This window comes from Nyctereutes procyonoides, unplaced genomic scaffold (assembly GCF_905146905.1).
Source record: "Nyctereutes procyonoides isolate TBG_1078 unplaced genomic scaffold, NYPRO_anot_genome, whole genome shotgun sequence".
NCBI classification, from domain to species: domain Eukaryota; kingdom Metazoa; phylum Chordata; class Mammalia; order Carnivora; family Canidae; genus Nyctereutes; species Nyctereutes procyonoides.
In genome coordinates this window covers 11,239,801-11,256,809 of record NW_026575021.1, presented here as the reverse complement: position 1 = coordinate 11,256,809, position 17,009 = coordinate 11,239,801, and the positions used below count along the sequence as shown (strand labels likewise).

Sequence of the window (17,009 nt, the reverse complement as noted above, 5' to 3'; positions counted from 1 at the left end):
AAGCTAAATGCATATCCTGACACAGTGATTGCACTTGTCAGCTGCTGTACTTACTACAGTTATTTAGACTGTGGTTCGGGTCACAAAGAGAGCTACCACCACATGAATCAAGGCAGGAATTGTAGAGGCATCTTTGGTCACCTTCTTGACATGGAGTCTGACCTACAAAGGGGTGGGGGGAAAGGCACATTTGCTTTCATCATCTGTAAATTCCTTACACTAGGATTGAAAGTATTAAGGAAGGACGTCTGGTGGAGCAGAGGAATGACACAACTTTAATTCCCTTCCAATTTCTCCAAAAATATTGAACACATGGTTAAACATGTAACTTTCTGCATTAATTTTCCTGGCAACTAGATACAACACAGTTATTCCGAAAGGACTCTGCAGGAACAAAGAAATGAGAGGCAAGCTATCCCACAAAACAGGCTCTTGTTGCTCTCAATGGGGGAGAAAAAAAGCGTTTGATGTATACAGGGTGAATAAACTTGATTACAAAATAAAACTTAAGTGGCTGGAGAGAATGGCCAACATAATGATCCTGGAATCTTGAATATCAAATGGTATGATTTTAAGGACTCATTTGCACCCAACTCTAGTCTTCCCCGTAAGGAAAATGTTTTCCCTAAAAATAAATAGGGCATCAACACCCGTACACCGTGGGTACTTTGTCATGGTGCCAGTCTATGCAGCTGCTGCTAACCATATTTTCTCTATGTCCTTGGAAAGTATCACTGGCCTAGCTGCGATGACCTGAGAATTGGGTTTCTTGTTTCCAAATGAATGAAAGCAGTAGCGTCAGCCTAATGGCTTTTCCTTAAGGTATGTAGAGAGGAAACTGCTTTCCCCATTGATTTCCTGGTCATTTGTAGGTTAAATGGATAAGGTAATAAATCACTGCTCATTCTCTTTCTAGCTCTTGCTCATTATAGTCCATTACTTTCAGACTTGTCATCTGGAGTCTAGAAAATCTTGCAAGATGTTTTTAAGTGTAAGTGACAGTATGTGTATATACATTCATATAATCACTCTTACCTATAATTCTAAGACAGTGTTTATTATATTGGCCTCTTTCCATTAATGTGCAACAGTATATATCATAGCCTTGAGGAAAAGAGATGCCACTCTTTTTTTTTTTTTTAATATCATCAGAGTCAAACCATCTTTGCAAGGTAAGCCAGGCCAATTTCCATGAGTTTCATTTCTTAAATAAATTTAATAAGACAACATACATTCATTCTTTCAGCAGATATTGAGTGCCTGCTATGGGACAAACTTATGTGACATGAAGCATTAAAAGATAAAAGAGGTGAAATGGCTTATATTCCCACTAGGGGTATGGCCATGAACAGAGAACCTTACAATGCTGTGTGATTCATTGTGCCACTGAAGGTATCTGTAAGGCAATAGCAGCAGACTAGGATAGTAAGGGAAAAGCTTCTCGAAGGAGTTTTTAAGGCAGTTGGGTCAAGTTGGTATAAGAAAGTAAAATGGGTTTCCCAAGCAGACAGCAAAATATGCAAAGACTGGAGTGGGAAGGGCACAGTTTGGCACCACTAGAGCCTCAGAAAGGCTAGACGGGAAGACTAAGAGCAGCGCCTGAGGGCTGTAAAGTCCTGAATCTTGAATAGGGCCCAGTCTTGAGTAGCTCCTACTACCCTCCCCAACCTCTGTAGCACAGCCAGCCTGCGATCACTGGTGACAATAGTCTGAAGTTAGTACCCTCCCCTTCACTCCCAGATCTAATCATAGTGGCCTTCTCTGGGTACCCTCTGAATGATAACGCCTTGCTCCTTTACTCCGTGGGACCTTTGACCAAGCAGTTCCCTGTGTCTGAAATGCTTTTTCCAGGCCTACTTTCCTTCATTGAGTCAACTCCACTCAGCCTTCAGATCTTAGGTCCAGTATCTCTTCCTCAAAGAACTTTCTCTGAGGCCCTGTACTAGGCCATGCATCCCATATATGGCACATTGCTCCCTGAATTTTCCCTCATGGCCTATGCCACTCCATAGTTCGATAATGACTTGCACGGTTATTTGTATCTTGCCAATCTTCCCCAGGAGTCTGGAAGCTCCAACAGCTCTTTTGCTTGCCACTAAATCCCCAGTGCTTAACCACATATTGGCATATAAATACATTTATTAAGTTGAATTCATTAGATTAAGTAATAGATGATAAAATTTTACTTTTGATCCACTTTATCATATGACTTTCTTACATCTCACATTGAAGGAAATAATTTATAAATCTCGCCATTGCATAGTGAAGAATCCAAAATTATCTCAAACAGAGACGAATTATGTAGAAAGAACAATTTGATCCCAAAGGAGGTGCTTGGCTGATATGCACATAATAACCCATGTCCAGAAAAGAATCTGCTTCTGAATTTTAAAACTGGTAAAACGAAGCACTCGTCTGATGTTTTAGGTATTAAATCTGTGATTAAAAGGGTCAGGAATGCTTTTTCACTAAGGCTATTCCAATGTCCAGTATTCATTAAGACAAAACTAATTTAACTACAGGTGACCAATCTCAGTAGCTGATTTGTGATACACCCAGCCCAAGGCATGTTTTTGCACAACAGCCATGTAGTAATAGCTCACACTTACCTTGTGCCAACCCTGTGAGTTTGCAGGCACAGAAACTGAGACACAACAGAGTTCAGTTACCAGCCTCAAGTCAAGCAGATAGAAGGTAGCAGAGCTGGTGCTTGGACCCTGGACAGCTGGGCCCCACTACCCCCTTCTTAAGGACTAGGCCGTGCTGGTGGGTAGCAAGGTCGCTGATAAACAAATGCAGTGATTTTTAAGTCCCCGGGGCCTCCTACCAGCCCAGTGCCGAGAGAGATGCTTCTCCACAAAGTGAGGCTTCAAACCATCAGCGTGCAACTTTCTTTTCTGACACAGACGTTGTTGAAAAACCAACGTATTTGACTTACTTTTTCTTTTTGGGCTTCACCGATGACATCAGCGCCCCTTTCCGAGTGCGGTGGAGCGAATGGCTTGGTCATGCGAGGCATGAAACGGCTCCACTAAATCACTAGCCTCTGCTCCCGAAGCCAGTTACTAGCCTGCACGCTAACCAACTAGGATTTAAATAAAAACTTGAAAAATAAAATGACACTGCTGAACAGAAAGGAAGAATGAAAGGATGGAAGGATGGAAGGAAAGGCAAGCTTCTCTGACCTCAGTTACTTTAGGAGCTTTTCACGTTTACTTGCAGAAGCCAATTCCTCCAGTTCCTAACTGGAACCTAATCTCATTCAACCTGAGTCCCCTGGACTCAGCTGTCCCGTCACCGCCCTGCTCACTTTGCCCCAACAGTGACCTGAGGGTCCCTGCTGTGCAAAGGTTCAGCCCCCGCCCGGAAGGACCTCTCAGGGCGAGAGGCTTGGGGACCACGGGGACCACGTGCACCACGGGGGGGGGGCAGTGGGGAAGCAGGTGCACCACGGGGGGTGGGGAGACGGTGGGGAAGCAGGTGCACCACGGGGGGTAGGGAGGGTTAGGAAGCACATGCACCACGGGGGAGCGGAGGGTCGGGAAGCACGCGCACCATGGGGGGTGGGGAGGGTTGGGAAGCACGTGCACCACGGGGGAGCGTCGGGAAGCAGGTGCACCACGGGGGGGGGGTGTCGGGAAGCAGGTGAACCATTGGGGGGGGGGAGACGGTGGGGAAGCAGGTGCACCACGGGGGAGGTGAGGGTTGGGAAGCACGTGCACCGGGGGGGGGTCGGGAAGAAGGTGCACCATGGAGGGGGGAGACGGTGGGGAAGCACATGCACCACGGGGAGGGGAGGGTCGGGAAGCACGTGCACCACAGGGTGGGGGGGGAGACGCCCAGGAATCAGGTGCACCACGGGGGGGGTGTTGGGAAGCAGGTGCACCACGGGGGGGAGACGGTGGGGAAGCAGGTGCACCACGGGGGGTGTTGGGAAGAAGGTGCACCACGGGGGGTTGGGGGGGAGACGGTGGGGAAGCAGGTGCACCACGGGGCGGGGGGCGCGGGGGATACGCTGTGGAAGCAGGTGCACGCGGGCGGGCCACCTATTAGGCCTCCTGCGGGCCCCCGTGAGCCCGGCTCGCCGGCCGCAGCCGCACACTCACCGGCGCCGGCGCCGCAGTCCTCCTCGTCCGTGCCGTCCCTGCAGTCCTCGTCGCCGTCGCACCGGAACGTGCTGGGGATGCACTGCCCGCTGCGGCACTCCGCCAGGCCCTGGCTGCGACAGGCTGCGGAAGGCGGCGGCGCTCACCCTCACCCTCGCCCCCGCCCCCGCCCGGGTCCGTCCCGGCGTCCGTCCGTCTGTCCGCGGGTGGGACACGACGCCCGCCCAGCATCACCAAGTGACGCGCCCCGAGTGTCTGCAGGGTCCCGTCCGCGAAGGAGCGAGCCACGAATCTGCCTCATGCCAAGCGGTTTGGGGAGCAGCAAGTTTTCTTTCTAGACTCTTCCCTGCCTTACCCCGCCCCGCTTACTGACAACGAACTTCTCCATCAGGACACGGTGAGAAATTGTGCTAATGAGGCTCATGATGGTGGCTTCGCTACGCACCCAGAGGTCACATCGGGTTAAAGGCTTGGGGTTCGGTAGCCACGTGCTAGGCGGGTGTGCACCTGACCTCAGGCCCTCGGAGGGGCTTGCCGCTGTGCACGAGCCAAGGCTGTAGAACAAGGACCCTGACGTCTGGAGAGGTTCGTGTTGTCTCAAAGTTACGAGACTGTTAAAAGCTGGTGCCGGAATGGGAAGGAGTCTGGTCTCCTCTCATCTTACTGAAAATGCCCAAGCATTTCCCTTTATTCCAACCTGATCTAAGGGACCGACGAAATGACGTGTGTCAAAGAACTCAGGACCCTGCACACAAGAAACACCTGATGTTCACCTGCTTAGGACACCTGCCATTCAGGATGGTCACCTGGTTGCTAACCTGCCTTCCTCCAGGTTGCCTACGTTGCATCCCTGTTGTCTCCTGGAGCCTCAGAAACCCCTGTATCATGTGGCCTCAGCCTTCACTGAGTTAGTGGCCGTGTCACCGCTCCCTATGCTTGAACCGAGGGTCAGCACCCGAATCCTTGGACGTGAGCTCCAGGCCCAGCTTCCCCAAGATCCATGGAGCTGCAGCCCACTCTGTTCCACTATGTCCGCCAATAAGACTCAAGTGATATTTCCAGTTCCAACTCAATTCGGGAAGGGGAAAGTTGGGCATTGCATTTGTTAATTAATTTAGATGACTTTTCTTATGTCAGAAATCATGCAAGCCAGATTTCTTTTTTTTGCTTTTAATTATAGGCAAATTAAATAATCTACTTTGTCTATTTTTATTAGACAGTAAAAGATGGGATAAAAACTTTAATGAGTTTGAGCATGCGTAAGATGCATCATATTAACTCTTTCGGGTCAACATTGCTCTCTTTTAACACCTGGCTTCAAGATTCCAGACTGTTTACTCACCCAGAAACACAACAGCCCATAAAGTTATAATTATCATCGTGGGCTCTGTGTAACTCTATGAACTCTATGAGAGCTTGCTTCTCTCTGGCGATTCTCTCCATGTCCTCCCACAAATGGTGCCTGAGAACATGTTTGGACCCTCATGCAGGGAAGCTTAACTGCTCATATGCAGTTGGCAGGAAAAATTCCTCAATCTTTGGGAAGAACATCTCCTTTGACAAGGTCACCGTTGCAGACAGGAGATGTGTGGCCAGCGATGGAGAAAATAGACACCTGCTTGGCCAGAGCTGCCAAATTAAGCTTGGAGGGCTGGGGAGAGACATGTGCAAGCCAGAGACATGACATTGGTATTGTCATCACTTTGCTGAATTATCATCTTTATAGATTAGACCCAAAATACAACGACCTTCCCTTTGAATGCTGGATAGTCTATTTGTCTAAATGGGCAAAAATGAAAAAAAAAAAAAAACAAGCAAATGGAAATCCTCAGGGCACTCACAGCAATTGACCTCGTCAGACTTATCCACACAGTCATGGTCACCGTCACACACCCACTCTATTGTGATGCAGCGCCCATCTCCACAGCGATGCTCCTTTGTGGGATTGCAATCTGGAGAAAACAAAAACTCATGGGGATGTAGAAAACCAGCATGACAAACGCTTGGAATGGAATGACTCCTAGCTCCAGGTGAACAGAGTCTGTTCCAATTGTTCCAATATCGTTAATACTTTTTTTCCTTTTTTTTTTTCGTTAATAGTTTGAGATGATGGGCCTGGCACAGTTAAAATGCCACAGCCTACACAAGCACGTGACCCACTGACCACCAGCTCTGTGGGGTAAGACCTGTCTGTTTTTCAGATGAGTAACAAGTGGCCAGCTTTCTCAGGACCCATAGTTCCTGTTTTTTTGTTTTGTTGTTTTGTTTTGTGTTTTGTTTTGTTGTTGTTTCTTTCCTTATGGAAAACACTTGATTTGTACAGTGGCTAAAATAAACAGAACTGCGGTGCAGATAGCTGATTGCATGTATTTGTGACCACGCTACCATGTTTCTAAGAATTGTAACCACCTCTCTATGGAAAATTGGGAAGGCAAATATCTCCATTTTTCCCAATGCTTAGCTTTGCTTTCTATTTTCTATTCTTTCTATCTTAATATGTACATTCATATGGAAAAAAAAACTGCTGGGTAAGAAATGCGGAATATTTATATTTTTTTCATGATCCTTTTTAGCCTGGATTTAACCTCTTCCCCAAACTATACATTCCTGGAGAAAAAAAAAAAAGGGAATCAAGCAATGTTTCTTCTCACAGAGAGCAGAACCTATAGTATTCTTTACCATGAGAAGTGGAATAACCTTAATATAAATAACACTTTAAAAGAAGTGTATGGATTCACAGGTGACAGATTCAATACTGGGGAACTATTATGAGTATTTGTTAACAGTGCCACTGCCACTAACACAGGCTCATAGAGCAACCATGGATCTGAAAGGACAAACTGATCAATAAAGTAAGGTGTATGGAAGATGGAGTGCAGGGAGAAGAAGAAAGACATAATAGATCAGATGCCAGCGCAGAAACCAGAAGAACCACCACATGCTCAGCCTGCTAACAATGGGCAGCTGGGGGCAGAGACTGACCTAAGGGAAATAATTACCTTTGCATAGGGGCAAAGTCACCCCAAGAGCACATTTCGTGACATCCTACCATCTTCAGAGGAATTAGGTTGAGTGGTAAGACCATTCTTGATCACACAGTAACTATACCTTAGCCTTCTCCATTGACCTGTCCAACTACCAAGCTACACCCAAGCCCTCCACCCAATCCCCCACACTTCCCCCTCTCTTTTCTCCAGTGATTTCACTACTAAAAGGAGGTTTTGGATTAGATCACTTGTAAGGCCTCTTCCAACTCTAAATTCTATGATATATACAATTAAAACTGCCTCTCATTATTTGTCCCATGATTACTCAGTCCCCAAAGAGAATCCATATCTACCTACTGACATGTGGGATTATTTGTACATATGCACATTAACAATATTTTTATGGATGTAGTGAGGGGGCAGCTAGACAGCTGCTTCTAGAAACTATCTAGTTTCCCAGTATGGGGCCACTTCTGACACTGGCCACTCCAAGGCATTTCTCTGATCCTTCCTCAACACCTGCTTCAACATTTTCTAATGCTGAATATTATTTCACATTATTTGCCCAGGGTATCTCCTCCTGTTAGCCTGCCTTTTTGTTCGCATTACAAAGTCCTCACGTCACTCAATAATACACTACTTAAAAATTCTAAAGGTCAACCACAAAGTCAAGAAGGTAAATAAGGAAAAGGAAGTTTGCTGCTTTTAATTCATGAGATGGCATTCACAACTGAACACAGCTCTTTAAATAGTAGGTTCATCCTTTTATTTATTAAGATGTAGTGGATATATAACATTGTGTGTTTATGCTAAGTGAGGTAAGTCAAAATAAAAGACAAATATCTGTGTGATAGCACTTTTATGTGAAATCTTAGCTGAATTTGTAAAAAAACAAAGAGTAGAATGGTAGTTACCAATTCCCTGGGGGTGGGGAATTGGGAAGATGTTGTTTATAGGTGTAAACTTAAAAGTAGTAGGCAGGTTCATTTTCTTAAAAGATCAGATCAGATTTTGTACATAAAATAAATGTGCATGTCCTAACCCTATGTGTCACCACTGCAGAAGCTGCCCCTGCAATGCTTGGCAATCAAATGAAGGAGGGGTCCTTGGTTGCATATAATGAGGGTATCAGACACATGACAATACATGCCTGCCTAGTTTTGCTCTAGAGCTCAAAATCTAAATATGAGCCATTGCTTACAACCAAAAAGAGAAATAGAACACTTTCAAGGAGGAAAAAATTATTACCATATTAACAACTGTAACCCATCTTTCTACTCCACTTCTTAAGCACCTCCTTATTATGAGTCTATATGAGAAATATTACATTTACACATAAGACATGGCTGAGACCAGTAATTGAAAAAAAAAACTCTTTCTAAAAATTAAGAAACCAATCATTTTGTAACTTAATTTGCTAATCACATTAACAACAACAATCCAGAGCTACGAGTTCTGGATTATACATTTATGTAACTTTAAATGAAAACCTTTAGGGAAACAAGCCTACTTACCACAGTTCTGCTCATCACTCAGGTCCCCACAGTCATCGTATCCATCACACACGAGGCTGTAATTAAGGCACTTGCCCGTGTGACAGTGGAAGAGATTCTCGCTGCAGTCTGCACAGAAGAGAAGCCACTGATGTGTCACCAGAGCAGAGCAGGGTGTTACAGTAGTACTTCATTTAACAAGAGCACATCATGAGAGGCAAATCATAATGGTAACCGGGTCCACATCTACTGTTTTACCAGTGGGGAGACTGTGGTATAGAGAGATCCAAGGTCTTGCTCAAGGTCACATAGGTTACTACAGAGCCAGGACGAGGACCTCCTGGCTTCCAAGCTGAAGCTTCTATCACTTTCTGAAAGTCTTTATGTGAGATCCGCTGTACAGTCAATATGAAAGCTCCTTTATAACCAGTAACACTCTCAGCTCAACCTAGTTCATAATGAAGCTCATGCTCATGCAGAATGAATGACTTTTAATAGAGAGTGAGTACTTGTTTCCTTAAAAATGAAAGTCTAGTTTTGTCAATGATAAGCATAAACATAATTGAGAGAAACAATTATTTAGATTATAAGGTTGTTATTTTCACACAAATTTTATCACTCAAGTCAACTGAGTGTTGCATAACAGGACCCTCAAATAAGCAGTACTGGACTACATTACAGTGGCAGGATAAGACTAAGGGATGTGTAACCGCAGGGAGCTTAACGTTTAATATTGAAGTAAGCAACGTGCAATGAAATTTTAATAAGGTAGATCTTGTATGTGGGTAAACCAGATAGTTGAGTATCCTGGTTCCACCATCTACTAGCTGTGGGAACTTGAGTGTATTCGTTAAAAATCTATGAGTCTGTGAAGTGATTTATGACATTGGGATAAGATCAATTGCTTAATAGGGTTTGGGGAAGAGAGTAATAAATCTGTGTAATGCAAATTAATATATGTAAGATGCCAACATAATTCATTGGAGAAATAGTGCTCTTCAACAAATGGTGGTGGGCCAATTGCAAAGTCTGGCTTTTACCTCAACCTGTATGCAAAAATTTTCTCAAAGTGGATCATGGGCTTCGATGTAAGAGCTAAAATTATGAAGCCTCTAGGAAAAAGAAATCTTTTTGACCTTGGAAGAATCCTTGGATATACCACATTCTTAGATATAATGACCAAAACACAAGCCATTACAAAAAAATAATAGTAGATGGACTTCATTAAAGTAAAAAATATTTGTGTCTCAAAAGATACTATTAAGAAAATAATAAGACAAGGCACATACTGAAATAAAAGTTGCAAATCATGTATCTGACAAAGCACTTAGACCCAGAATATATATAGAACTCCTACAGTCAATAATCAGACAACTCAATTACAAATCCACAAAAGAGTTGAATAGAAAATCTTTACAGAAGATGTGCAAATAGCTAATAAGCACATAAAAAGGTGCTCAATAGAACTAGTTATTAAGGAAATGCAAATTAAAACCACAATGAGGTACCATTACATATCCCCTAAGGTGGCTATAATAATATTTTTTTAAAAAAATACCAAGTATTAGCAAGGCTTTTGAGACACTGAAACTCTCATATGTAGTTGGTGGGGATGTAAAGCAGTAATGCCACACTCGAGAGCAGTATGGTAGCTTTTCATAAAGTTAACTATAGCCTTATCATACGATTTATGAATTCCAACCTTAGAAATCTACCCAAGAGAAATGAGATAGACATCCACACCAAGACTTGGATGTAAACGTTCATGGCAGCATTATACACAATAGCCAAAGACTAGAAACAATCCAAACGCTCACCAGCTGGTGAATGAATAAACAAAATATAGAATATTCAAATGATGAAATACTATCCTGCTTAAATTAAAACTATCACACTGCTAAAAAAAAAACTATCACACTATTGATACGTGCGAGAGCATAGATGAACCTCGAAATCATTATGCTAAATAAGAGAAACCAGATACAAAGACTACATATTGTACAATCCATTTATGAAATTCCTAGAAAAAGAAAACTTAGAGAGACGGAGATCAGAGCAGCGGTTATCTGTAGCTGGAGGAGTGGAAGTGGGATTGGCTACAAACAGGTGGGAGGGAAATCCGAGAGGAGATGGAGAAGTTCGAGAAGGGAATTGTGGTGATGGTCATATGACTCTATAAATTTACTACAAATCAATGGGATAACATATGTATGGAAATTGCACCTCATGAAGCTATAACAATGTTTTAAATTAATCTGTGTAAGGAAGCCTGCATTTAATAAGAAATGAGATTTCTTGAATGTATTATCTTTTCTGTTATTTAAAATCAATTAAATGGGGGCACCTGGGTGGCTCAGTCAGTTAAGCGTCTGCCTTCGGCTCAGGTCATGATCCTGGGGTCCTGGGATCGAGCCTCCACGTCAAGCAACCTGCTCACGGGGGAGCCTGCTTCTCCCTCTCCTCCCTACTCATGCTCCCACTCTCCATCTCTCTCTCTCCTCTCTAAAATAAATAAATAAAATCTTTAACAACAACAACAACAAAAAGCGAATTAAGTTTAATGATCAATAGTCCAGTCTCCTAAATTCTAGCTGATGGTTTCTCCTCAAGCCTACGTCTGCATCTTACATGACTGGTGATGGGTACTTTTCACTATAAACATCCCAAACTCCATGATAATTTGAATTTTGACAAGGATCAAAATTCTTGGGCATTGATCAATTAAACTGTCAGCCACATACATCAAAATATGATACTTGTTGGGCACCGGGTGGCTCAGCAGTTGAGCGTCTACCTTCGGCTCAGGTCATGATCCTGGGGTTGCAGGATCGAGTCCTGCATCAGGCTCCCCACAGGAAGCCCGCATTTCCCTCTGCCTGTGTCTCTTTTAATAAAATCTTTTAAAAACATCTTTTTAAAAATATTATACTTATTACTTACATGAATTATAAATTTCTATTTCCTGAAGCCTTCTTCGAAGAAGCTACTTAAATACTTTTAGGATTACATCATTTTAAAAGTGTAAAGAGCCTTAGGGACCATCTGTTCAGGGTCCAAATTAAAAGGGTGTGTATGTGGACAACACACACACACGTGCCTACACATATGCTCACACTTCTACACATGCAGAACTTTGTAAGTACTTTTCATTTTTTAATTTCCCCCAGGCTGAATAGTTTTCATAATAAGGATGACCATCATAAGGGAAAATGCACTAAAAAGAGGTCCTAGTTTTCACTCGACAGGACTATTTCTTCCCACTCAACAGAGGGTGCTAACTCCTCACCCTGCACCCCACTGCCTGGGCACTCCTGCTAGTCCAGTTGAGAAAGGTTACAACTTCGGTCTCCTGCCCACTGAGCAGAGTTGAGGAATTTGTGCATCAAAATATATACATTTCCTTGGGAAGTTTTAGGTCTTTTTGATTTTTGCTCTGTTTTTTCATCTAAACTACTCTTGTGGGAAGTTTTGAATCAGTATGCTAGAATCAGCAAAAGCCAGGGGCCGCAACCTGACCATCAGCGTGAAAGTATTTGCATTCCCCAGAGGAGCGGGTGAGGTGGAAGGGTGACATATTTTAACCATATGAGTTAATTTTTTTTTTTTAGCAGTACACTTTTTTTTTTTTTGGTTGGTAAAACTAGAGAATCACATACTCCTTTTAGAATCTGATTAACCTTGGAACACATCAAAAATTTCCAAAGATTCATGCGGCCCTCTATGAGGCCCATTCTGAAAACCCTGGTAATTCATATCAAAACACCCTGTCCTAGATATTCTTTAAATTAACGCTGTCATTTATTAAGTGATTTCATAAAAATAAACATTTATTTCATAAACGGAGATGACTCAAGCATTTAAAAAAATTCCTTATTATTCACACAGGTGCAGATTCCACTTTTCCATCATGATGAATTACTTGGTTAGAAGCCGTTTTCAGAGTTTAGATACAAAATTAGCTGCCCTTGGAAAACAGCTTGTCACCTCCCTAAGGTCTGTGTGATTAGTAAACACACAAAACCTTAACCCGAGGCCCCGCCTAGCAGAAATGAATAGCAAGTAGCAAAGATCACAGTGCCTCCTTTTATTGGAATAAATGTTTATTTGAACTGAAAAGAGATGTTGCCAGCACAATTTAGGGCCAACAAATCAAAATTTTCAAAAGCCTTTTGCTGTGACTTCCTTGCTCAACACAAGCATAATTTTGTGTAACCTAAGGTAGATGTTTTTCTAGATACGGATTTTTTTTTTCTTCTTGAGTACCTGATACCAAATGTTACTTCTGAAGTTCTTGCATGTTGATACTCATTTCTGTTTGGTATCTTACACTAGTTATTAACTCTTGTCCCTTAAAATTATCATTAAAGGAGAAAATTTAAGAACAGAACACCTTTCATCCAGAGCTTCATTCTTTTAGCTCAGTCTCTATGAGTCTATAAACATAATTGTGTTGCCTCAACTCAAGATTCAAGTATGGAGGCTCAGTTTCCACCCAGGGGCGCCCTCGGTTTGAGATGACCAGAGAGGTTACTTGGTTTGCCCACAGTTGCCCAACTCATTGCAGTTACCAAGGTTTCTTGACTCCCCGGGTTCTTCTAACGACTCCTAGCCCTGAAGGAAGACTTCTCCACAGCAGTACTACTGACGATTTGGATTGGGTAATTTTTGCTGTGAGCACTATCCCATGCATTGTAGGATGTTGAACAGCACCTCTCGCCTCTACCCACTAAATGCCAACAGCACGTCCTCCAAAGTCCATACCTGTGACAATCAAGTATGTCTCCATACATCTCGAAACTGCCTTCCCTTCAGAACCACTGAATTAGATTTTCCAAACATCACTTGTGTCCAAGGCCTGGTTTCAATCCCATCTTTCCATCAGCTTTCTCCACACCAACATAACTCCTCATGATGCTGTCTTTGTCATACTCAAAGGACCTACCCACCTTATTTTTTGTTTACACCAATTCTTTTCCTTTATGACATCTCCTCTATCATATTGCCTTAAAGTACTGTGTTCAGTGATCTCCATGTGTATATGTTATTTCTCTGATTAGACGCAAAGACTCATGCAGAAAGAACCCATGTCTTAACAATCTCTGTATTTCCTGGGTATCGAGAACATGCTTCACATGTAGCAGGATTTCTAGAATAGTCAAGTTTTATCAATTCGTGTAACAGATGGTTACTAAACAGAAGTGAATTTTCCAGACAACTGAAGCTTCTTCCTTCAGTGTAGAATGCAATATTTTCCTTTTTTATTATTTTGATGGAAATATTTCTGGTATTTACTTGTATCCCTGCCTTAGTAAAAAGGATACAGTAAATATGGTCATTTGGGGTGATTTAGAAACATCATCTGGAACACCAGTTTTTATTTCATGCTGTTTGGGTTGCCTCCTTTCTAAAACAGCTTCACCTAGTGCTGGTTTTAAAGCTGTTGTGGATATTTGGGGCGCCTGGGTGACTCAGTTGGTTATGCATCTGAGTCTTGGTTTTGGCTCAGGTCATGATCTCAGGGTCATGAGATCGAGCCCTGTGTCCAGCTCCACACTCAGTGAGGAGTCTGCTTCTCTCTCTCTTTCCCTCTGCCCCCCCTCAAATAAATAAAAATCTTCTAAACAAAAAAATAATAAAGCCATTGTGCATATTTTAGTGTTTCTGTTTCCTCAGCATATCCCCTGATCTTTATCAGCTGTCTCCAAGACTTCAAGTGGTCATCCTATACAGCTTGGAGGTGAGAGGTTCTGGGCAGGGATGGATGGAGGTGAGGTGTGGGATGGAGGGGAGGGAAGATGTGGTGAATAAAATGGCAATAACCTAGCATTCCTTCAGAGATATGACATGCCAGACAGACGACAGTCTATGTGCTGCTTAGCCGAAGGTTCATTATTCCACACAAGAGTCCTAGAGACAGTTACTGTTATTGTCTCCATTTTACTGATGAGGACCCTCAGGCCCAGATAGATTGAGTGACTTCCCCAAATTCACAGAAGCAGGAAATGGTAAAGAAGAGATAGGAACCCCAGGCAGCCTGACTCAAGAGCTTGCAGGAGTAACCACTACACTTTGTGGTGATTAGTATAATTAATTAGACTCAGAATAAGTAGTTAACCCAGTATAATTAGTACATAGTATAATTAGTATAGTATGTAGTATAATTATATTAAAATACAAGTCAACCAATTTTACCCTAAATTCGAGCAAATGATTTCCAAAAGTATTTGACAGTGATTTTATGTGGCATAAGGGGGGCAGCTGTTTTCTTTGTGACAACTATTTTCCTTAAAGCTCTTTTCTTTGTGACGGCCATTATTCATTTGCTAAGGACTAGCTATGTACCAGACACTGTTCTAGAGCTGGCTATCGAATCAAAAAGTGATAAGATGTGAGTAACAAAAGAGACACCAGATACTCCCTAGTCCAGTGGTTTCAAATCTGGCTGCATATTGGAATTGCCCGGGCAGTTTTGCAAAGGTACTGCTGGGTTCCACCTCCAGACCAACTGAGTTAGGATCCCTGCGGGTGGGCCTTCCTGCAGATGCTAATGTGCAGCCAGCCTCCGGGACAAAGCCAGCAATTGAGGGGTAGCCTGCCTAAAGTCACAGAGAGAGGACTTTCTAAAAGAAAACTTTTAATTTTTGAAAATCTTTTCACTACACCACTGGAATTGTTCCAGGTGGTTGGAAATGCATTCAAGCTACCAAGACTTGGGAAGAGATTGAAAAAATGACAAAATCAGTTAGGGGAGAAAGTCAGGAAGAGGTCCCAGATACCTGGCTTGCTGATGTAATATACAGAATTGTTGAATCACTGGGTTGCACCCCTAAAACTAATATAACGTTGTGTGTCAACTACACTTTGATAAAAAAAAAAAGGCAAACAAACAAGTAATAGAAGACCAGGTTCAAATTTTGCACTCTGAACCCCTGGCACAGTCATCCATCAACTCTCAACCTCAGCTCTGCGTCTCTACAAAAGGAGTAATACCTCCTTTGCTGAAAATTAAATCAGATCATGTAAATAGATGCCTCTAGCAGAGTTGATCAGGGGACTCACAAATAACAATTCCTTCCCTTCCTTTCTTGGAAGGCAGCCCCCCTCCTCCTCTGCCAGTGCACCCAGGGAGCTGGCCTACCAAAACTTCCTTCTCCCCCCACAGGAGTCTGTAGGCTGCATGCATGCTCTGATTGGCATCCATGCCCTATTTCGGACTTACCCTATGCCTTCACTGCAGGGGGGGGGATGGTGGGAGGGGGGCACCCTCAATAAATGCACCGAAATGCCCCAGGCACTGCCTGTTAAAACTCAGAGTCGAATGTCCTTGTGAGTTTGGAAATAATTACATGCCAAGCTTTCAACGTCTAACTAAGCATTTTCGTAGACAAAATTTCTGAAGGGATGTATTTTATTTCCTCAGCTGACTGGAGCACATGGGCGTGGGAATAGGACTTTTCTGCTCCTGAGGAAAGTCCGTATCTTCCTCTATAAACTCTTCGGCTCCCAGGACATTGCTCTATGCCTTACAGGACAGTGATGCCTGCTTTGTTCAGTCACTGACTAGGAAAATGTACTCCTTCAAATTCAATTGCAAATTGTGGCCACAATCTCTTACTGTGCAAAGTGCAATGCTCAGTGCGCTCCGTGCAATGAAGGAAGGTAATGATGAGCGGTGTTGGCCCACCACTGGAGCAGAGGCCCATGCGGAATTTTAATAATGCCCCCATGGGCCACATTAGAAGAGAAGGAAAAGATTCCACCACATTTCCCATTTTTGGATATAATTCTAGTGAATTATAATTATAATTCCCTACTGTGGGTGCTCTATAAAATATTCCCTCCTAAATCCACAGCAATACTCCCTAATGTCTACATCCCATGAAAATGCTGTTCGTGTAAAACCATATGCTACAAGCTTTCCTGAAGAGAGAGTTCCAAATTAGAAAAACAAATGTCTTGGTGAAAACATTTCCAAAATATGGGGGGCATGTCTGAAGTTCCGTAGGATGCTCCATATTACACCAAATAATAATAATAAAAAAGAACGCGTGAACAATAAATAAAGGTGGGGGTGTAGAGGAACGAACAATTCTGAGGAAATACCAAGTTAAGCAAAATGAATTTGTCTTTTTAAAAACTGTGGCATTTCTCAGAACTTTTAATGTGTGAATATGTATTGCAACTCTCTGAAAAGTAGATTTGATAGCATTTGTCAAATTATCTTTTTTTCTCAAGCAGTTTTCAAGGCTCAGGTACACCAGTTTGGGAAACACTGAACTGAAATAGAACCATAATATGATACCTTTCAAAACTTCTGATAAATAAGCATCCCAACCCTTTATATGGAAGAAGAGGTGTTATAGAGGTGTTCCACCTGGCAAACAGACCATAGAAGCTTTCCATTAAGGTCAACAATTATGAGC

At 42.8% G+C, this 17,009-nt stretch overlaps 1 protein-coding gene across 3 annotated transcripts in view; it reads right to left on the bottom strand.

The window, feature by feature from the left end:
- Window positions 1-17,009, bottom strand: part of CORIN (corin, serine peptidase) — a 219,866-nt gene that overhangs the window by 62,571 nt on the left and 140,286 nt on the right. For all 3 annotated transcript variants that reach the window (XM_055339217.1, XM_055339225.1, XM_055339232.1), the window contains 4 exons: window positions 8,608-8,715; window positions 5,948-6,058; window positions 4,107-4,229; window positions 55-162 (listed from right to left, as the gene is read on the bottom strand). In XM_055339217.1, the coding sequence (XP_055195192.1) occupies window positions 55-162; window positions 4,107-4,229; window positions 5,948-6,058; window positions 8,608-8,715 (450 nt within the window). The remainder of the gene's footprint in view (window positions 1-54; window positions 163-4,106; window positions 4,230-5,947; window positions 6,059-8,607; window positions 8,716-17,009) is intronic.